General features: G+C 45.8%; 1 protein-coding gene across 2 annotated transcripts in view; it reads right to left on the minus strand.

Moving 5' to 3' along the window:
* ASTN1 (astrotactin 1) overlaps nucleotides 1–21,509 on the minus strand; it is a 330,103-nt gene that overhangs the window by 171,344 nt on the left and 137,250 nt on the right. For both annotated transcript variants that reach the window (XM_060034430.1, XM_060034419.1), the window contains exons 3-5: nucleotides 3,867–4,260; nucleotides 2,309–2,455; nucleotides 1,138–1,245 (exon numbers count right to left, since the gene is read on the minus strand). In XM_060034430.1, the coding sequence (XP_059890413.1) occupies nucleotides 1,138–1,245; nucleotides 2,309–2,455; nucleotides 3,867–4,260 (649 nt within the window). The remainder of the gene's footprint in view (nucleotides 1–1,137; nucleotides 1,246–2,308; nucleotides 2,456–3,866; nucleotides 4,261–21,509) is intronic.

Here is a 21,509-nt window from a genome sequence, read left to right on the forward strand (position 1 = left end):
AATTCCTCAGTACGTCAAGAACTCAGATGGAGGTGGGAGACAGCCAAAAGGTAGGTGTCTTTGGGCGGGGGGGGGCGGCACTGGTTGATTATTGGCTGGGGAAAATGTTATTGGCTATCACACAAGATGACATCACTCAAATACCCTCCATTGTATCTCGACGGGCCCCTGTCTAAAATTCTTCAAGATGAAGTGCTGTAGAAACCCAAGGCTGCACTGTGGAGAGTTCTAACAGCAACACAATAGAGATCTCATAGTGCCTTGCCAGTCACCAAAAAGGCACATTTTAATATAATTAAGCCCTATGCGTGAGGTACTGTTAACCCATTTAATATGTGAGGAAACTGAGGCTCAGAGAAGTTGTTGTCTTTATCCAGTATCACACAGCAAGTACATGCTGAAGCTTTTTTGGTGCCTGAACACAGACCTCCCTCAGTAACGATGGTGAGACCACAAAGTCATAGGCACTGGTAGCCACAGCTGCAACAGCCATGCCTGAAGCCACTGAACATCAGGGTGGAGAGTCACAGACCATGGCTGCGTGAAAGGACAACTCTATCAACACTGAGAAGAATGAACAAACCAACCTGGGCCCTGCTAGAAGACCGGAGGGGACTTGGGCCCTGGGAGTCCTGTGATTCTGCTGGGCAGGGGATTAAAGGTCAAAAACCACTACACATGTTTTTCAGGCCACAGATCGTTCCTCAACTAACCCCACCCCCCAAGCTCTGCCTCACTCAATCCCAGGATGGCTGGGTAAGCGAGGGTAAATATACTGTCTATTTTTTCATGTATAACACACTTTATCAACTTTATTTCCTGTGTCTAAACAGCAAAATATGACTCCCGAGGCTTCCAGAAGGAATTGAGAGTCTTCTGACCAAGAAATAGCCTTTCAAACAACTTGGAAACTTGTTTGAGAGTGCCATTATCTGGGAGAGATGATTCTCTGAAATTTTCCACTCTAGGCTCTTCTTTCTTCCTTAGGAGGAAACACCAAGTCTGGTCCAAGAATTCTTCCTGCGGACACTGGCTTTGGTCCACAGAGCCCCCTCCCTGACCCAGCACCTCTGTAGCTCCCTGCCTTCCCCGCCCCATGGCCCCTCTCACCCCACTTTGCCCCTCTATCCTTCATACCTCTACTGCGCCTTCGGCTCCGCGAGGGGTCAGTGTAAAAGGTCAGCTGGGGGTCATTTTCTGCCTCTGTGCTAGAATCTCCTTCAGGGTTCAGGAAGGCGGAACCAGCTGTAATGAAAAGACAAGGGCAAAAGCAGTGTCTTCGGTTTTGTCTTCATGACACCAAATCATTGGGCAAGTTCAAGGGGAAAACACGAGCAGGGTGACTGACAATCTGGGAGGAGTAGCCACAGGGATTGGAGCTTCCTGATGATACACAGATTTATTGGAGAAGGAGACCTCGATATGACAGCCATCACTAGAGCCCTACATCCACCCAGCCCATGCTCCTACTGAGGAGAGCCACCTGCCAGAGAGGACCATCGTGGACGGTACGTGGAAAAGGAAGAAAGGGAAATTTCCCTCATTACACGTCATGATTCTGGTTGATAGAGGCTGGAATTATGTCCTAAGGGGCATATGTCTGTATGTCTTAATGTCTATATTGTATTTTTTAACTGGTTCTAGGATTAATATATATTCAATGTGAAAAAGAGAGAAAAGAATAAACAAAAGACCCCCACATGTTTAAAAGGAACAACGCTGATGTCCTCTAAATCCTCCAAGTCAGAGAAAGACTCTGTTAACATTTGATGAATACACTCTCCAACTTTTTCCTGATACAGAAGCAGATAAAGGTTTTTTAAGTTCCCCTTAAAAATGACATTCTGCTGTACCTTCTATTTTATAACCTAATTTTTCCCCATTGAATAGATGGGTGGGCAACTTTCCATACGAACAAATATAGATCTATAGTATCATCTTAAGCCACTGGCCAGGAGACAGATGTGCAGGTAGTTAAGCAATTCCCCATTGACGGACATTTAAGCTACTTCCAATTTTTTGCTCTTTTAAACAATGTTGGGATGAACAGCCTTTTACACACATCTTTGCATACTTGTCCAATTATTATTTACTAAGTATAAATTCTCATTGCTAAAATTACTTGGTCAAAGGGTGTGTATACATTTAAATTTGTTGGTTAAGTAACGCACAACAGGCCTGTAGAAAGACTGAGACCAAACACAGCCCCTCTAGCAATGCCTGAGAGTGGGGGTCAAGGATATTAATGGCCCTGCCTCTGCTGGTATTAAGGAAGCCACCTTCAAGCCCTAACACCAGACGCGGGTACCTCTTGCTTTGTTGTTGATCCTCTTTCTCTGGCTACTGGAGGTGTGAGAAAGCAGAGTGGCCTGCTGGTGGTTGGAGTCCACGGGGCTGGTAGCAATGATGTTATCTTTATACTTGTTCATCAGCGACAGCTTGGCATTGTCGCTTCCTGTATAAGGAAAGGCCAAGGCAGAAACTTTAAAAGGCCAAAGAAAGTGAGAGCAAGGAAATCTGCATGAACCAAGTACATGGGGTTTCACAGAAACTGAAATATGAAAGCTTTAAAGTGAGAGACTGGCAGAGACTGAAATGCTTCTTTTTGATTTCTAGGGGACTACAGAGTTACGAGAGAAGGGGTGAAGAAAGGAAATCCAATTCAACCAATTCTGTATTGATAGGGTCACCACGTGTGGCCGTTCGGTGAGATACAGACTGCAGATTTCTTTCCTTTGGTCAGCACAGAGTTTCACAGAAATTTGAATTTGAGCGCATTCAGGCGGAACCTGCCCCCTCTCTCTCATCCCAGTCTGCTCCGTTCCCTGTTGTTGACATCCAGCTCTCTCACATATTTGTGCTATCTGCCTGCTCCCCAAGTCTCTAATCATATGGCTACTTGGTGGGCTTAGCACTATGGCAGGTGCTATGGAATATATGAGATATTCAAGACACATCCCCTAGTCTCAAGGAATGTCTAGACTTTACACCTTATTAAGACATGCCTAGTCATAGGATCTTCTCTAGATAACAAGCAGAATGGAAACCTCCATGATGTGATTTCAAGCCCCACAGAAAGTCCACATATCTTAAGCAATATTCAGTTTCAAAAATGTCTTCTTCAAAGATAATTGGGCAGTTCCTTGAAGGATCATTGTCTTGGGGTTTTATCTACAGATAGTTGTTATTTATAGAAGTATGAGAGATAGGCTATAAATGAGAAGTACAGTCATTTCCTCTCTGCATTTGACCGACTCTGGTCTTGTTCAGCCACATTAGCTCCAAGTCTCTTCCACCCAGTGTCTCATAGATGCACAAAGCATCTGAGGTCAAACAGTTTGATCGTATTCCTTTATTTTCTTTGAAGAAGTACATCCCTTGTAAAGACCACAGAGGTGTGGGCAAGACAACACAACTAAAACACCCCAGGCCAAAGTCTCAGGAGTCATAGAAAAGAAAGATACCTCTGTCCCCTCCACTTCAATGGAAAATTGAATTGCCCACACAAACATACCACATACAAAAATGTCACACACGCACGTTGACCTTTTCTGCTACATCCCTATTTTCCCGAGGATTGCTCATTACATATGGAAAAGCCTCTAACCCACTCTTCTGTTGGATGTAAAAGTCCCTCTACTTCCAGTGCCAAGTGGAAGTGGAGAGGGATCCAATTCACCCTTGTTCTTCTGATTTCGTATATTAGAAAACGGCTCCCATCATCTCAGGAAAATGCTTACGCTTCTTGCCCACCCGGGAAAGGGCACTGGCACATCCCATTATGTATGACAACCAGCCATGAAATTAGAAAACAGCTGTTCCCTACCCACTCTCTAGTGCCCTGAGACAAGGACCGAGGTACCCACCTGGCGTGAGGTCCATCCCTGCCTTCTCGTTGCAGCCCTGCAGGGAGTCGAGGGTGCGGGTAACCTGGCTGGCGAAGTCCTCCCCTCCGTTCATGCACTCCCTCTGCAGGTGGTGGCGCAGGTCAGTGATGTCGTACTCGTAGCCATCCAGGATGGGTGTCTCCCGGATGCTCAGGGTGCCGCTGGAGTTGTGGCCCTGCACGCGGGCATTGCGCAGACTCTCCCGCCCGTGCCCGCCGATCAGCACAGAAGGAATGTAGTGAATCTCATTGGCAGCCTCAGCGCTGGCACTCTTCTGGGGCTGGGGGACCCGGCGGCGCTTGCACCAGCGCCGGCGAGTGTACAGGATCATCACGAGGCACAAGATGGACAGCAGCAGCGCTATCATGCCACCCTAGGAAGAGAGGACAGCAGGTGGATGCAGGAAGATGGGTGAGCTCATCCCACCAAGGGGCCTCACCCCTCCCGCTGTTACCATCCATCACTCACCCATTAATTCATTCATTCACTTAGGTGCAGTACGTGCTTATAGCAAGCGTCACTCAGCAGTAAAGGGACAGTCTGCTGTGATCGGTGATCAGGGTGAAAGAAAAATGGAACTGGGATGATTAGTGCATCATTTCAAGTGATCCACGGTTGCTTCTGGCTTAGCAAACAATTTGAAGAAGAAAGAAGTCTTTGTGATTGTGTGTGTGTGTGTGTGTGTGTGTGTGTGTGTGTGTGTGTGTGTGTGTGTGTGTGTAATTTCAGCTGCAGAAATGAGAGAGGGTTTTTTAAGGCAGATCTGCTATATGTAAAGCTGGTTTCAGGCCAATTTTTAGCAGTGGGATGGCATCTGGTTTCTTCCTCTTTCAAATCTTAAAATCAATCATATATAGATTCTAACTCTGCCTCCACCAACCATCAGCAAGTCCTATAAATTCGAGACCTCAGATTCTGTATAAGAGAGAAGATACCACAGATTCCTCATCTGTATAATGGAAAAGATACCACTTACCCTCACAGGGTGGTGTAAGTACTAAGTTATGTAACACATCTAATAGATTGTATCACAGGGAGTCAAGGCTGTCAGCCTAACCTTAAATGTCTCCATCAGAGTAATTGCCCAAGCAGGAGAAAATCAGAGACCCATCCGAAGAGAAGTTTACATCCGTCAGGAACTTACAACCAAGTGTGCAGAGAAATCTCATCATTTGAACATGACTTTTGGGGTCACTGCTGCTTTAGGAGACAGCCTTCTCCCACTCACACAGTCCTGAGTGATGTTCCCATTCTTGCTAAGCTCAAGAGAAGGGACTGAGACCCATGTTGTCCTGGACTCAGGCTGGCAGAGGAGTTTCCTTCTGAACCTTCCGGTGCTCCAAGGCCATCCTCTGAGGCCATTACTTAAAAGCCTGAACACAACTAAGTTGTCCGTCAGAGACGAGGATGCAGTGCTCAGCGAGGCTCAATGCCTCGCCTTAACGTGTGCCCAGGGCAGTGTTTGGCGGGAAGGGCTTACAAGCCCATTGCTGCACAGCACTCAGTGGGCATAAATCTTCCCGTGCACAATCTGTATTCACTCCCTTTACTTTGGTCAATACCCCTCGGAACCTATTTCATTAGGTGGGCATGTGCCACATGGTTCTGCTCTCAATCTTGGGCTACAATCACTGTCACCCCATCATATAGGCTAGAGGTGAAAACCCTCTATTAATTCCCAGGGGCTCCCCCACACAAGGCTGGGTCAAGATGATTCCCTTGAATATATTAGAGGGGGCTTTTTCCAGTCTCATAATAATTATATCTTAGATTTATAAAGTTCCACTCCCTGTAAATTTTCCCATTTATCCTCCCTCTCCCACCATCACTGTGAGCACGTGCGCACGCACTCACACACAGGATGCTGCTGCTTTCCAACAGGCAGCTCAGAGGAGCTGAGACAAGAAGTAACCGAGTCAGCTGTCAAGTGACCTGTCATGTCGGGTAGCTTTTTGGAGACATACACTGGCCTCCAGGTTTTCAAATTTTTCTTTTATCTGCATAACCCTTTCTCCTGGTGAAATCTCTCAAGCAAGTACAGAGAAAGCATGAATATGAAGCTGCTCAGGTTACAGTGGGGGTGGGAGTCCAGAGCCAAGCATTCTGGGTCCATGATAAGTGCCGCCCCTGCCGCCCATGGTCCCTCCCTCCTGGCCGCCCTGCAGATGTGCACAGAGAGCCCCTGGGGCACCTCAACAGGGCAGACCTGAGCCCCGCACCCGTTTGCTGAGAATGAGTGTTTGAGTTCAACCCAGTGGTTTTTCGGCAGACCCTTTATCTCAGAGTCAGACCCACTAACTTTCCTTCATCCCAAACTGAAACTGCAACAATAGGTAATTAAGCCACACAGAAAGAATAACTTCCTGAGCCAGGGAAGTTGTCAGACATTGAATTAGGCAAGTGAAAGCTCGAGGTAATTTTATTCCCTAAAGAGCTGTAAGGGGAGCATAAACATCCATCTCCCGGGAATGGTTTAAGCACCATCCTTCCCGCTCGCAGAGAGGTCTTCAGGCGCCCCTTCCGCTCTTCCTCTCTGATTCTCCTTTCAGTTGCTCACAACGGGGTTGTGATAAGATCCAGGCCATAGGTTCATGCCGCTTATTACACAGGAATAAAGCAAGGACAGCGGTCTGTTAATGGGGCTTTTACTTTGTATCAGACATTTGCCCCAAATGCTCTACACTCTGAGAGGTAGGGTCAACTATTTCCCCATTTTACATTTGAAGAGGCTAGGGCACAGAGGCCGAATAACTTGTCCAAGGTCACACAGCAAATGAATCGTAGGACTGGAATGGGGCCAAAATGACTCCCACTCCAGAGCCTACCTTCTTAACCACTAAGCTGCAGTCACCCCGAGTGAGCTTCGCTCACTGGAGACATATACACCCTGGCATCTATCTCATGAATTTTAAAAGGATAGAGTAGGAGAATATGGGTAATTCCACCTGAATCCATCCTCACCTTTCGAAGGAAAAAGAGAAACTACTCAAAGTGCACATCTAGCTGACAAAGAGACACTATCGTAAACAAAGGACCTTGCACCAAGCACCCACTCAAGCGTCCTACTCAAGGTTAGTAGGCAGGGCAAAGACAGCAGATGCATTTCAGGGTCTCTGTGCTAAAATAAGACTGTGCCTCACACACCACTACCTGCCTGGAGGATACCATTAGACTCTCAGTTTAGTTGAATTTCGACAGAGAAATCTGTGTTCCCTCTCAACTGTGAGACCCAGTGAAAATCTTTAGACTCAGCCCCTCCTCTTCTGAAGAAATGAAGGCCCAGAGAAACGACAAAACTAGACAGTGTAGAACCGGTTCTACACCCAGATCCTCTTCCACTGCTCTTTTCATGGTCCTGTTTTGTTAGGTTCATCTAAAGTCCCCTTTACCATGTAGGGGCCTAGACACTCAATTAGCAATATTTTATGCTAATTTTTTAAAAAAATAACAACTCATAGGGAGCTAGAATACACGTTTTTGTTTGGCTAAGCCAGTTCATTTAGCAGCTCTAGTATTGCTTTAGCAAAACATTCCGTCTGCTTAGAGTCACTGACTCCAGATGACCTCAGTTTTTTAATAATCAGTTACCAATAATGAGCTCCAGCCATTAGGTGAAACAGCACAGGCATATGAAAAAACATTCTCAGGCACTCAAACTGTGGAATAGTCTCTCTGCATCTATAACCCAAAATGATGGCAGATGTCACAACGCTTTGTTATGACTTACTAGTTGTGGACTACTATCGAAATAATAATATACATAAGTTATATGATATTAATTTGTAATATTATTTAATAATATGTTGTAATAATAATTTGTAAAATCACTACACACAAATACCTCTGGACTGCTTATCTGCTCTATCCAGTGAGGAGGGAGTAGGTAGGAGAACTTTATGTACAGGGCCTCCACTATACTGGGAAAAGGCATGGGTGCAGCCACTTTGATAATGTTCCGTCTATGGTGAGGACTCAAATTCGATTGCTTTTGCATTCCTGTGATAAACCACCATTCTTTGATGTTACCATTACTTTTAACCCTTCTACTTCCATTGGAGATTTTAAGCAGTTTCAGTGAGACTCACAGAGGCTCTAGGATTTTTCTTTCAAATAACCTAATGAAACCAAGAGGTGGCAGATGAATGGAAAGAAAGCCTAGGCCAAGAAGGGCTAGGAGCTTCCTAATAATCAAGTGAAAAAGAGCAAGGCGAGTTCTTGTCTGACAAAAGAAAATTTGTTGGTAAACTTATAGTTACCAAAGGGGAAAGGGGGGGAGTGATAAATTAAGAGTTTGGGATTAGCAGATACAAACTACTATATATAAAACAGATAAACAACAAGGTCCTACTGTATAGCATAGGGAACTATATTCAATATCTTATAATAACCTATAATGGGAGAGAATCTGAAATAATATATACTCAACTGAATCACTTTACTACACCTGAAACTAATACAACATTGTAAACCAACTATATTTAATAAAAATTAAAAAAGGAAAGGAAGTTTGTTGGGAGGAACAAACTTCCTCTAAGCATTCAACCCCATTCAAATAGACTTCCACCTGGCATGTGAACGTGAGCATACTGACAAACGCAGTGGGCAATGTGATCTCCCAGGCTTTACAGAAGTGCACAGGAGTTCTTCCTACACCTACTCCTTGCTTTGAGCTTCTGCATTACCCTAGCTGTGTTCAGAGTATGTGCTTCATTTATGTGTTAACTTGAATTTTTATGGCAAAACAAAACAAACAGAAAACCCATTAAGGTACATTTGGACCCAAGTGAGAAGTAACAAAATGCAAACTTTGAACATTAAAAAAATAACACTGACAGCAAGATATGTAATTTTTTGCTCTTTGTTCATCTTTTCATGAGTTTTCTGATTATTCTATTGATTTTCCTCAAAACTGTTAAAATTTTTGTATCTACAAGTATGTTTGGGGTATATGAAATCTCCACATCTATTAATAAGATGCTTGCAAAAAGTGGTATTTAAAAATATATTTTCCTTTAAAAAAATCAATAAATCATTTCTGCTGGCTTTAACAGAGATCAAACAAATGAAATCAGCTTTTATTTTCTCATGAAACTGACAATTTGGGCACTTACCTGAGAGAGTAGTATGAGGTTTGTCAGATAATTTGCAGATTTTGTAATATTTATGTTAGAATGTTTTATATAGCACTGATGGTGATTGTTCAGGGATAGAAAGTTCTAGGCAGAGTTCCCTTTTATGCCATCCCAGTCATGCAGGCCAACCACAAGACTGTCTCATTATCTGACCTGTGTATTCATCCTGGGTCTGGGTCATTCCTCACTCCCTTAGCTAACCCTTACTTGTCCTTTGAAGTCAGTTCAGTGACATAACCTCAGCCAATTCTTCCCTATATCACTGAACCACCCATAGAACCCTTCCACATAACTAACCACAAGTACTTTTATCTCTGATTTACTTGTTGATCTCATCTACTAGATTATAGACTTCATGAGAGCAGAGGATGCTAAGTTCCAGGGTCAATCTTAGTAGTGCCTTCCATGAAGTTAAGTGTTCAATAACTGTGGAAGGAAGGGTGGAAAGGGAGGGAGGAAAGGAGGGAGGGCGGGAGAGGGGGAGGAAAAGAGGAAGGGAGGGAGGGAGGGAAGAAGGGGAGGTCAACTTTGAGTATCTTTCAATAGGGACATCATCTGTGTGCCTCCAAGCAAAGCTTATACGTCAGTTGCTTACGTGACTCTCCATTCGATTCATGACTCAATCATTCAACAGATATTTACTCACTTTAGAGAGGCATTTTTCTTATGGTCACTGTTATGCAGATACTGCAGTGAATAATAAAGGAATAGGTCCTGATCTCATGGGGTTTACCTTTGAGTTAGAGAAAATAATCTCTATAATTTGGTTTTTAAAGGTAAACATAGGCACAAAAGGAAGATAAAAACAGATCACAAGGACTGGAAATAGCCTGCCATAACTTCTTTTCTTATAAAAGAAGAAACTGTGATAGGTAAAGATATTTGGACTGGAGGTTATACTCTAGGTATAACCTATAACGTCAGGGGCCAGTAAAACCCTTCCATTATCCCAAATCAGTGTCGTATGATCGGTAAATCCCAACAAAAAGAATCCAGATTTATCAAATTTCACCAAAGTTTAGGGAGTCACCTGGGTTTTGCGAACCCTTGGCAGAGAAGGGAAAAGCTGAGATTATGTTTCCGGCCACCATCTGTCAAGTGGCTGCAGACAATCAATCCACTCACATTTCAAAGCTTAGCTCTGCCCTAGGAGTAACCAGAAGAGTGAATCGGAGACATACTTAATTATCCCTCAAGGCACTGGACACACTGAATTCAAATTCTATTCCTAAAGGAATTAAATGGTGGTTAAAAACTAAGAATAAAACACACGAGTTTGGTGGCCTGTCACCTATTTTTCCCCAATAACAAAGCCCAAAGGTCTAGGGCAAATGCCCTGCCTCACATATGACAGTGATCATTTCTATCTCTCTCCAGCTTTCAAAGAAGGCAGACCAAGAGGAGAAAAACTGTGTAAGCCCATATGGCAATGCTGCTCACTTTCTAATCTAGATCCAAATATCCCAGGGGTAGGGAATGGATGAGGTGAATAGATGATTTTCAAGGTCCCATCCAATCCTACGTTTCTCTGAGCCCCGTGGAAAACTATAGTAAGTTTCTAATAGCAAGTAGGTCACCCATAAAATAGCAGAGCTAACCGGAACAACTTTGTGCAAGTTGCACCGCCTCTATGAACCTACCCCAGGCCTTCATCTATCAAATTAAGTGATTAAAAGAAATGCACTGACTCTTCCAAATTGGAAACTTCCTGATTATAACACTGATACCTGTCAAACTGGAAACAGCTCTCAACTGGTAAACTAATTATGGAAAAAATATTTGTGAGCTCTTCTTGCCCAGTAATGCCAGCAACTACAGACCAAGGAACTGATCCTTCAGAGGCAGGCTATCAACTCCAGCTTAGCCAATGCAGCCCTGATAAGCAGACCCACCCGCTTCCCCAAAGGCACAATAGGCCTTGGAAATCAGAAGATGTCATTGAAATTGTATTAACACATTCTTGACCTTGAGGATCCTTTTACTGCCAGGAGTCCGTAAACTAGAAGAGAAAGCCCCTTGGTTTGCTCTTCTGGCAAATTCTCTTTTCTGTGGTGGCTGGTGAATAGAAATCCATTATCCTCTGCCCATCTCCTTCCCAGATGGAAGACAAAAGCTACAGGTTAAGCCTATTAAGTAGTGGGTGCAATTTATAAATTATTAGGAACACTACCTCCCCTTGGGGGTTTGCTGAAGTCTTTAATCGTGTGGAAATGCTTTTCAGTTGCCACAGGCCACCATGTTAATTAAGAGGCTTCAACATTCCTCTGGGGCTTCTGACGTGAATTGCACATCCCACTGGCAGGGGACAGACCTGCCCTGCCTGGTCAGCCTCTCAGTGGAGCCTGCTGCCATGAGATGCTTCAGAACCCCATCCCCACCCTTCTAAGTCCAAATATCCAAAGCGTAGGGAAGACACAGGATGTCTCCCCAAGATCTCTCATTAAAATGCCATCTGGGGGGTAAAGATAGGGACCAGGCAACCTTCCATATATAAGCAAGAGAAAAACTCTAAGATCAAGAGCTCCCTAGGTTAGGCAGTTTGACCTCAGAGGGCCCTCCCAACCCAAGGAGGCTATGAGCATGAAGTTCTTCTCAAGAGGAAACTCAACTTTATAGCTTTTAATTTTTTTTTTTTATTTTCCCAGGTCTGAAAGTTTTGATTCTGTTAGGTTTGATCACTGCCTTTCTTCTTTAATCTGGGAAGTTTGTCTTCAACTTCTCTGTGAGGCTTCAGGAGTTTCAGCTAATGAGAGCCTGCAGCTCTGCAGGGAAAGTGGCTAGAGTCTAGCATGCTGGAGCCAGCCTGGGCTATTTCAAGTTGTCCTCTTTCAGGTTCTTTTTATAGAGCTGCTTTTTTAGTTCTTGGGATTTTTCTTACCTCTGAGGCTTGACTTTGCTGTCCCAAAGCAAAAGCAAGGGAGTACATTTGTGCATAAGGAGCTCAGAGCTCTCTGATCACTAGTACCTTGGGGAACCTGCCGTTTGCCTTAATGAGAAGGCTGAGGTCGAGTGGAGCTGGACGAAGCAGGGTGACAGAAGCAGCTTGCCACGGCTGGCTTTTCCAGGCCCAAGGCTACCCTACTGGATCCCCTAATTCCAAAGACTGGCCTAGATTGTTGCAGAGTGAGAGAGCCGCGAGGAATCAGGCAACAGAGGCAAAGCTGAGGTCCTCCACTCCCTCTAGATGTAGACTTAGAAAATTTCTGAGAGATGCTCCTGCTTAGTCAGACATTATGGATGGGATCGCAATCAGTGCTATGTTAAGAGGCTGGCCCCACGTGTGACCCATCGTGTGGGTATGTGCGTGCATGCACGTGCACAAATGTGTACATTGTGCATGACAGGCAGGCTAGGAGATAAACGGGTCCACACGGAAGCAAAAGCACGCCAGGTCGCTGTCTCAGCAACCCATGGGCAGAGCTGCGTGAGACAGGCTCCCTCCACGGACCATGTGCACCAGCCCTTCAGAACTTCACAAGCCAAGCATGAAGCCAATAAATAAATATCTCCAGCTGGATAATGCTCCATGCCTATTCTTGGCCACGTTATTTTCCCCCTTTCCTCTTTGTTTTTATGCAGTAGGTGATCTCAATGAAGTAAAATAATAACAATAATCTGCTCCATTAGGACCAAGCATTAAGGGAATTATTGAACAAGTAACAGAAGAGGCAGCTGGCACGGTATATGCTAATGACCATTAGACTTTAACCCTCTTTCTCTCTGAACATAATGGAGTTGTTAAACCCTCTTCCTCCCAGCTCCCCAAACGTCAGGTAGCCCAGCCCAAGGGGAAGAGAGGAGGTCTCAGAGACCTAACAGCTCTGTGGGCAGCAGCTGGCGCTGAGCAAATGAAATCCAACTGAGGGCAGACATTGTGCAGGACCCCTGTGGGGATTCCAATGACCTGTGGAAATTCCAATGACTTCAGATGAAAAAAGTTGGGAATAAAACGGAGAGTGTCAAGATGTCAAGATTTCCCTGATTTGGGCACATATTCATCAATATCACTCTCTGAACCAGGTCTTTTTCTCTTCCCCAGCTAAAAACTGAGATGAACCTTTAAAGGCTGCATAATCCAGGAGATGCCTGCGAGGGGACAGGTGGAAGGCCCTTCACACAGGTGCGGGCCTTGACCATATTTCTGTCCCACAAACAGAGGTCCAACTTTATCATTATGATTGCCATGAGGTCTGCTGTGGCAGGGTCTAGTCAAGTATTCAGAAGCCCTGCCAGGGTTTTCTTTCACAGTGGAACCTCCAATGGCACAGTGTCTGTACTGGGAGAGGTGACAATCCTACAGAGCTGACGGTTAGCTCTGCAAAGATTTTGGAGGCTACATACCACTACAAAAGCATTTCTCAGCTCCTATAGCAATCCCATCACATATGCTTAATTCCTCCCCTGAATTCCTGCCTCATTCTGCAATTCTACACACACACTGTCTTATTCCTATAGTATCGGCACAATGGAAGAGAAATAATAACTACCATTTGTAAAGTATATACCGTGTGCCAAACACAGTGAATGGTGAACTACCATTATCATTTTATTTAATCCTACCAATAAATATAAGTAGTAGGAATTACCATTTCCATTTTTTAGGTGAGGAAACAGGAGATCAGAGGGGCTACATAATTTGCTCAAACAAAGACCCAACCACTGATCTTAACAATGTTGTTTTATGACCTTGTTGAGTAGAAAGGAGCCCACCACTGTAGCCTGGGCTGCAATTCCCCAACTTCCCATCTTCTCCAAATTAAGCCCTGGTGGTCTTGCTCCTATATCTAACTCTTAGGGTTATGCAAGTAAGGATTCTCAAATGTCTACACTCAATACTGTCTTCACTGCCTGCCCCAGATGCCCCCAATCTTCTTCAATTAAGCTGATCAGTTAATGTAATCACTGGGTTGACCAAGTGCATAATTTCAAGCAATAATTTAATTGTGCCAAGGGCGGCCAGACTTACTGGGTGGTCATTTCGACATGGGAAGAGAAAACTTAAGGAGATATCTGTTCTTGGGTGGATGTTTTCTAAGTGACATCAAATGCCTTTAGGGTCAACAGGCACAGATGCTCAACTATCTCCTTGAGAATAGCCTGCCACACTTGCACATAAACTCAGGTCTCTTTGCTGCCTGTAAGCCCTTGTTCTGGGGTCAGAGCCCTAAGAGGAACACTAGATGTGTTCATAATACAACAACACATGTACAAGATAGGCTGGGGAGAAAATGTGGGACTTGAACACTTTCAGGGAAATTAGAACCTGCATCAGTCAGGTCACCCAAAAGACTGCTGGCCAACAGATTTGGAAAAGGTAGGAGAAACGCTGCAGGTCATGTTTTGCATTAGGGCCCTAACAATGATAATGGTCACTCCCAATGCAAGTCATTTAATGCTGATCAAATACAGAGGTTAGCAAAACTCTTATTCATGGCTTTCTGCTCATAAAGCTCTTCTAACCTGTAACTTATTTGACCCACCTTGCTAAGGGAATAACAGGCATCCATGGTCACATCTCTTGTAACACTCCAGCTGTGACTCAATCTTGGCACCAAGTAATATGCATAATAGAGCCCAAGAATTGTAGCAAAGGAACAGGCAAGGGAATTAAGGACTGGGGGAGACGCTGACCTACGAACACAATTAGTGTTTCACATACTAAGAGTCCCTCCAAGCCCCTCACTCCTTGCCAGCAAGCTTTGTCTGACACCAAAGAGGGGAGTGGGAGGGAAGATTGACAGTCAAGAGTCTGCTCTTGGGCCATACACTAAGTGCTGTGGCTCTTGTTTCTCCCTGTTAAAAAAAAAAATTATTACAATTCAATTTTTCTCTGGAACTAATCAAGCACAAAATCTGGAGAAGAGGCCCTGTTTGTGACGGCAATCTCCGAGCAAGACACTGACGTTCTCATTAGGGCAGGAGGCTTCATTAAACCACCGGTTCCAACATCAGCAGCATGTTGTCTTCAGCTAATTACATTTTCCCTGGCAAAGTCATTGTACAAGTCTTCAAATCCTTCCCATCATTAATTTAAAACACATGCACACACAACAACTCCCTGCCCTGCCTCCTCCCTCGCTGGCCTCCCACCCACCCGTCTCTGCGTGCTGTCAGCTTTGTTCTTCTGGTTTTCCAGGACTTCTTTCTTATATCGGGGCTTTGGAGGGGGAGGTGATGAGGTGAAGTAGAGAACCTGTCACCTGTAAGCTTGATTTCTTCACTAGCTGACCACGGCTCCCTTTGTTCCCGGCCAGATGCTAGTTATACATCCCAGGACCTTGGATGCAAGCCCAGTGCTTGCCCGCAAAGACGGGCCAGAGCAAAGGGAAGCTGGAAGTTAGATCCAGCTCTGCCCCATCCCACCCATGGAAAGTGACAAAAGGCCTAACTCTGCTATTGTTTTGATTTACTGATCAACGGCTTGATCACGCAGAGTGCATCCACAGGTCAGCCTGATCTGGCCAGAGACGCTCACGTGATACAAAGACAGTCGGGGGTTTGCACTTCCAAGACGACTGAATGAGGAAGACATCATCCCCCCAGCAAATGCATGATCCTGTTCCAGGGGCAGGTATGTTTTCCTGACCTCGTGGAAGTTGTTCCCAGCCAGCCTGCAACATCATTACGACTTAGTGCAGATCATGGCGTCCACGAGGTTTCACTTTTCTACTTTTTGATAGGAGTGATTTAGTTTTTTTTCTACTCCTCACATTCAGTTCAATTGTAAGGGAGAGAGGGGCAGAGAGAGAACAGGATAGGGTGACAGGGTTGTCTACGCCCATCTCTGCGCCTCTGCCCTCTCCCTTCCCCGACACGTCCTTCCTCACCCTCCTTCTACCTCAGTTCTTCACACCCTTATAAGTCCCAGCATAAGTTCCCCTCCTTCCTGAAACCTACTTTGATTACTCCAATTCTCAGACATGGCATTCGCTCCCAATTTTTAAAGCATGTAAGAGCTTTTCTTAATTAATCTTTAATCCCTGATTCTGCTGTTTCCCATATCATAGCTCTGACTAGACTTGCAGGCAGAGACCGTGGCTTTAAAACTTTCTACAGTCCCAGCCTTAATGGAGGGCCCAGCGCAGAACTGACCCACCGCAAATAGCTCACTGCTTGATTAATTACAGGGAGGCACGTTCAGCTGGCTTGGCAAAGCTGATGAAGCACAAATAGCACGATATCCACACTGTCGGCTCAGAATTAAGGCTTCCATCTGGAAGCCCTCTTCGCTCTCCTCAGCTGGCTCCTTGGCCAACTCTGAGGGGCTCCCTTGGCTGTAGAACCTCCCAGGAAGGAGTCAGCTACAGTAGGGGGTCTGCCTCCTCACCCCAAGGGAGTGAGGAATGGGAGGTCCACGCTACAGACCCATCAACCAGAGGATATTACCAGAGGATATTTCAGAAAGCGTGATGGTTTCTACCTACCCAACTTCATTCTAGCTTGTATCTTTCTGTACCATTAGCAAGCCATTGTGAGATGGCAGAGGGCTCGTTTAAGCTGACAGAGATGCTTTTCTAGTAAAACGAACTGACCTGTGATCTGACTGTTCTTGTGTCCTCCACAGAGCTCTGCATGAATACAGTCTCATCATCAGAGATGTCAAAGACATTTGTTACCACATTTTAAAACGCTGGTTTAGCACCTAATTATAGGAAGAACGATATATGTGTTTTACAAAAATAGTGTAAAAAAGTCCCTTTTCTTAGAAACTAAAGCCTTAATTTTTGTTTTTATTAATATAAGCATTATTTGTATTTATGTGTGTATATATATTTACATTTGTACGTCTAGTTCTGCAGAGTGACTGCAGGTAGGATGGAGAAGTTCTCGTTCACTCCATTCTGCAGTTGGAGAAATTAAATCTGGCTTAGCAAGAGGGCCAAACACTGTCAGGACCAACAATGTGAACAGTTTTCTCTGCCACCACACCACGACAAATGCGGGCTGTACCCTGGGGAGATCCCACAGGCACACCGAGGGTTTGATGTACTCCCAGCACCAGCTGTCACTCCACTTTTTTCTCTCTCAGTCAAGAAGCCGTACCAGAATACAAGTTGAGTGAGAATGACCTTATTACAGGTCATTTATAACACTGACTCCACTCTAATGGAATAAAAGGAAACCAGTCACAAATTTCAGCACTTTACCTATGATTAGTATCAGATTCACTTGGCACACTTTACAATTGATGGGGTCACGGCACTGTGGCTGCAAACTGCAGAGGTATGAACACAGCCACTGAGGACAGGGGAAAAAAAAAAAAAAAAAACCCCAGATTTTTTTATTCCTGGGAGCCTGGCTTTGCCCAGAAGTCTGGGTCAGGGACTGTCGAGTCTGCAGGTCCTGGGAGAGGCCTCTTCATTGTATAACACCAGGTGGTACCACCTCGGTCCTCATGTCATGCCATGTAATACACTCACTGCTGAAGTTCTCACTCTGAAGATCTTTCACAGTGATTTTGCTTAGTGTCAATTAAACCAAATTTTAATATAGATATAGAGAGAGAGATGGCCTTGTGACCTGGCCAGCTCTGGTGCGTGTGTCAGTCTTCCCTAAGTTCCCTTTCCACGACTATGCAGAGAGAGGAAGAGAGGTGAGGGTTTAGCGGAGAGAAAGGGACCCCAACGACCAGAGAGGAGCCCTGAGCAGAACATTCCACCAAAGGCCTTGCAACACAGAGGAAGCGGCCCTGACTGAGCACTTGGGCCCCAGTCCCAGCAGTGCCACTCACCAATCATTCGGCCCTTTGGCCTCTTTGAGCCTCAGCTTTCTATGGTGGCAGACTTGCTCGGCCTTCCCCACAGGGTCGTCTGTTCATTCCCAGAGTCTCTTTCGGCCAGGCCCTTGGCTGGGATACAGAGATACACGATCCCTCCTAGCTAGGAGATCACACTCAGTGAAGGCAGGCTCCTGCAGGGATGAGGGCTAGGGCAGGAATATGCACCTGAGTGTGCACTGGCAGGCACCCACCCTAGAGGGAAGGGGCCCAGGGATGCCTCCTAGGCAAAGTCATGGACTAATTTTTTTTTTTTTTTTTTTTTTTGCGGTACGCGGGCCTCTCACTGTTGTGGCCTCTCCCGTTGCGGAGCACAGGCTCCAGACGCACAGGCTTAGCGGCCATGGCTCACGGGCCCAGCCGCTCCACGGCATGTGGGATCTTCCCAGACCGGGGCACGAACCCGTGTCCCCTGCATCGGCAGGCGGACTCTCAACCACTGTGCCACCAGGGAAGCCCTATGGACTAATTTTAAAGAGGCATTAAAAGCGACCCCACTCGGAGGAGACAAAAGACATTTTACACCAAAAGTATGGCACTAGTGAAATCACAGATGAACTAAATAGCAAGGGAGGTCCAGGAAAGATGACTGAGCTGGTCAGTGTGCCTAGAATGGAGAGTGGACACTAAGGAGTGATGGAAGAGAAGGGTCAGATCATGAGAGGCTCAACATCTTGGAATTTACCCTTCAGAGTGAGGAACTACTCAAGGCATTTTACCAGGAAGGTGACATGGTCGAAGCTGGATTTTACTAGGAACAGCCCGGTGGTAGTGAGAGGGGAGTTTTGAGGGGATGGTATCAGAAGGCAGCGTGAACAGGTGGAAAACCCATGCAGCAGTCAGCTGAGAGGTGATGGGGGCCTGCATCAGCAGTGGTGGTGGGGAGGGAAGGAAGAGAGGGATTCTAGAGACTTTCAGAAAATCAAATGAGCAGAGCTTGGTGCTGGACTGAATGAGGACAGAGAGGGAGGAAAGGGGATCTGACCTGGGTAACCATGCTGATGGTCCTCGCACCAAGTGAGGAGAGAACACAGGAAGTGGAGAGGGTGGTGGGGAAGACAGATGATACATTTCATCTGTTCTGTGTTGTTCGGAGTGCATGTGGGACATCCAGACAGATAGATCTGTAAGTCAGAAGCTTGAGGGAGAGAAGCCAGGGCTGGAGAAAGAGACAGATGTAAGGACCAAGGGGGAAAAAACATGATACAAACAAATAATATTCATTCCACAAACACCAACTGGGGATGTTTCTTGTGTGAAGCGCTGTGCTGGTAGCTGTAAGAAATATAAAGATGAATCAGACTTAGACCAGATCCTGCCATTTAGGAACCTAGTAGAGAAGAAAAGACTCATCAAAATACTAACACACTGGGTAGAAATAGATACAAGCCATGAGAGAGGCTCAGAGAAATCTTCCCTGATGGCCTGGCCATAGGAAACCAAGAAGAAGGCATGGTCTCTGGTGGAGAGATTGGGGAAGGTGGCCAGGGGGAGATGTTTGAGGGAGGACGTAAAAGATAGGCAGGATCTGAACACATACACAGGGAGAGGAGTGGAAGGCACAAGGGGCAATGCCATGGCCATGACAGGTACAGGGACACTGAACAGGAGAGTGCAGAAAGGGGGATCCTGGGCAAAAGAATGAATAGGAAGACTGAGATCCTTCTGTTCCCAGATAATAAAATGCACTATCTGTGTGGATGATTCGTAAGTGAAATAACGGTCTTTCTCCTCTGCAACCCTAGTGAGCTGAAATGATATTTTCTGGGTAAGGCAGCATGTAGCATGAATGCTGGTGAAAAATGTCTGGATGTAGAAATAGCCCTTTGAATGTGCTCACAGAAATAGTTACACAGCCCACTTCCCACTCTAACTTTTTCCATTAGATAAAACTAGGCAAAAATGAACATCGAATCCAAACTTGAGCAAAGAGGCAAAGGAACTCACAAAAAGCATGTAGGAGAGGGAAGCGAGGAAGAGGAAAGCAGCTGAATGTCCAGTGCCTCAGAGAGGACCTCGCATTCCTGCTTCCTGATGGAAATCTGGCATTGCCTTGTCCTTGTCGAGTGCTGTGCCGAGAACCAGCGGGACCCACCAGGAGGGGAAGGTGCCCTGTTAAGTGCCTTCACTGTTAGTCAGCAAGGCAGAGTTCATTATCCTGTCAGGAGTTTTCCTTCTAAAACAGACTTTTCCTCCTAACTGCTGTCCTGAGAACAGAGCACACAGGGCAACTGAAGCAGTCAGGTGAGGAAGAAATATAAAACCACTGGCTCAGGGGACTTCCCTGGTGGTGCAGTGGTTGGGAATCCACCTGCCAATGCAGGGGACACGGGTTTGATCCCTGGTCCGGGAGGATCCCACATGCTGCGGAGCAACTAAGCCTGTGCACCACAACTACTGAGCCTGCGCTCTAGAGCCCGCAAGCCGTGGCTGCTGAGGCCAGCGTGCCTGGGGCCCGTGCTCCACAACGGGAGAGACCGCCGCAATGAGAAGCTATCACACCAGAACGAGGAGTAGCCCATGCTCGCCGCAGCTAGAGAGAGCCCGCGGGGCAGCAACGGAGACCCAATGCAGCCAAAAATTAATTAATTAATTAATTTAAAAAAAAAAAACACTGGCTCAGCTGTGCTTGCCAGGAATCCCGCCACCTCTGGCTTCGCTGAAGGCATTTTAGGTAGGACAAACATCCTCTTCTTAGAGCACCCAAAGTCCTCCAGAGGTGATTCCACAGTGCTCTGTGGGACATTTCCCCTTACCAAGTCCCCCAAGCTGGAGGTTGTGGGCCCTTCCTATGACCTGATCCCTCACGTGGTCCGGAGGCCACTCCATCCTGGAGCACTTCCTGCCAGCAAAGGTGGGGACATGTGTAGGGAGACTCCCTGGGGACTGTGAAAAGCAGAGCTGGCTGAGCACAGGGGCCCTGGGCCAGCAGTTCAGCAAAATCTCAAGTGCCTGCAGAGAGATCCCAGTGGGCCACAGGCAAGGGCTCACAGCCACCAAACTCCTTCCAGCAGATCAGCTCCGTGGGAAGTGACAGATCCCTCCCAGGGCAGAACTGCCACCATCAACCCAACCTATAGGCACAGAAGCCCACCCTTTTCCCCACAGACCATCATCTCATGCTCATAAATGGAAAAAAGAAGAGCAGAGTTGCTGCAGGGGATGGAATCAAGTTCCTCGATATACTACCCTCAGGTCTGTTTTAACCAGGGATTGTTAGTGTCCCATCTGTCCTCCATTGTCATATTCCTAGGAAGTGAGATCTGGAGGCATCTTGAAGGGCATCTAGGCTGGGATTCCCGAGGCAGAGTACACACAGCCCATCCAATGCTCCTGGTCGATGGCATGCTAATGGCTGGTAAAAGTATGAGACATTCTTATTTACTTCATAAAATTTTATTTTTCCTAACCTATATTGAAATAATTAGCTATTGCTTCAAACCTATGATTTTGTTGGCATTTTCATCTGAGATAAAGCTAAAATAACTTCAAACTGAAAAAGACAGTCAATTTAAATAAAAATATTCTGAAAACACTAACACAGATTGTATAAAAATTTGGCAAAAAACCTGAATGCCTAAAGTTTTGAAAACATTCATATACAGATAAGAAAACTGCGGCTCAGGACGGTAAAGGAGCTTGCCTAAGGTTTCACAGACTCTTCTGGGGAAAAGAACTATAGTGAACGCCTCCTGACTTCTAATTCAGTGGTCT

The sequence above is a fragment of the Delphinus delphis genome, chromosome 1, assembly GCF_949987515.2.
Source record: "Delphinus delphis chromosome 1, mDelDel1.2, whole genome shotgun sequence".
In the NCBI taxonomy this organism is placed as follows: Eukaryota; Metazoa; Chordata; class Mammalia; order Artiodactyla; family Delphinidae; genus Delphinus; species Delphinus delphis.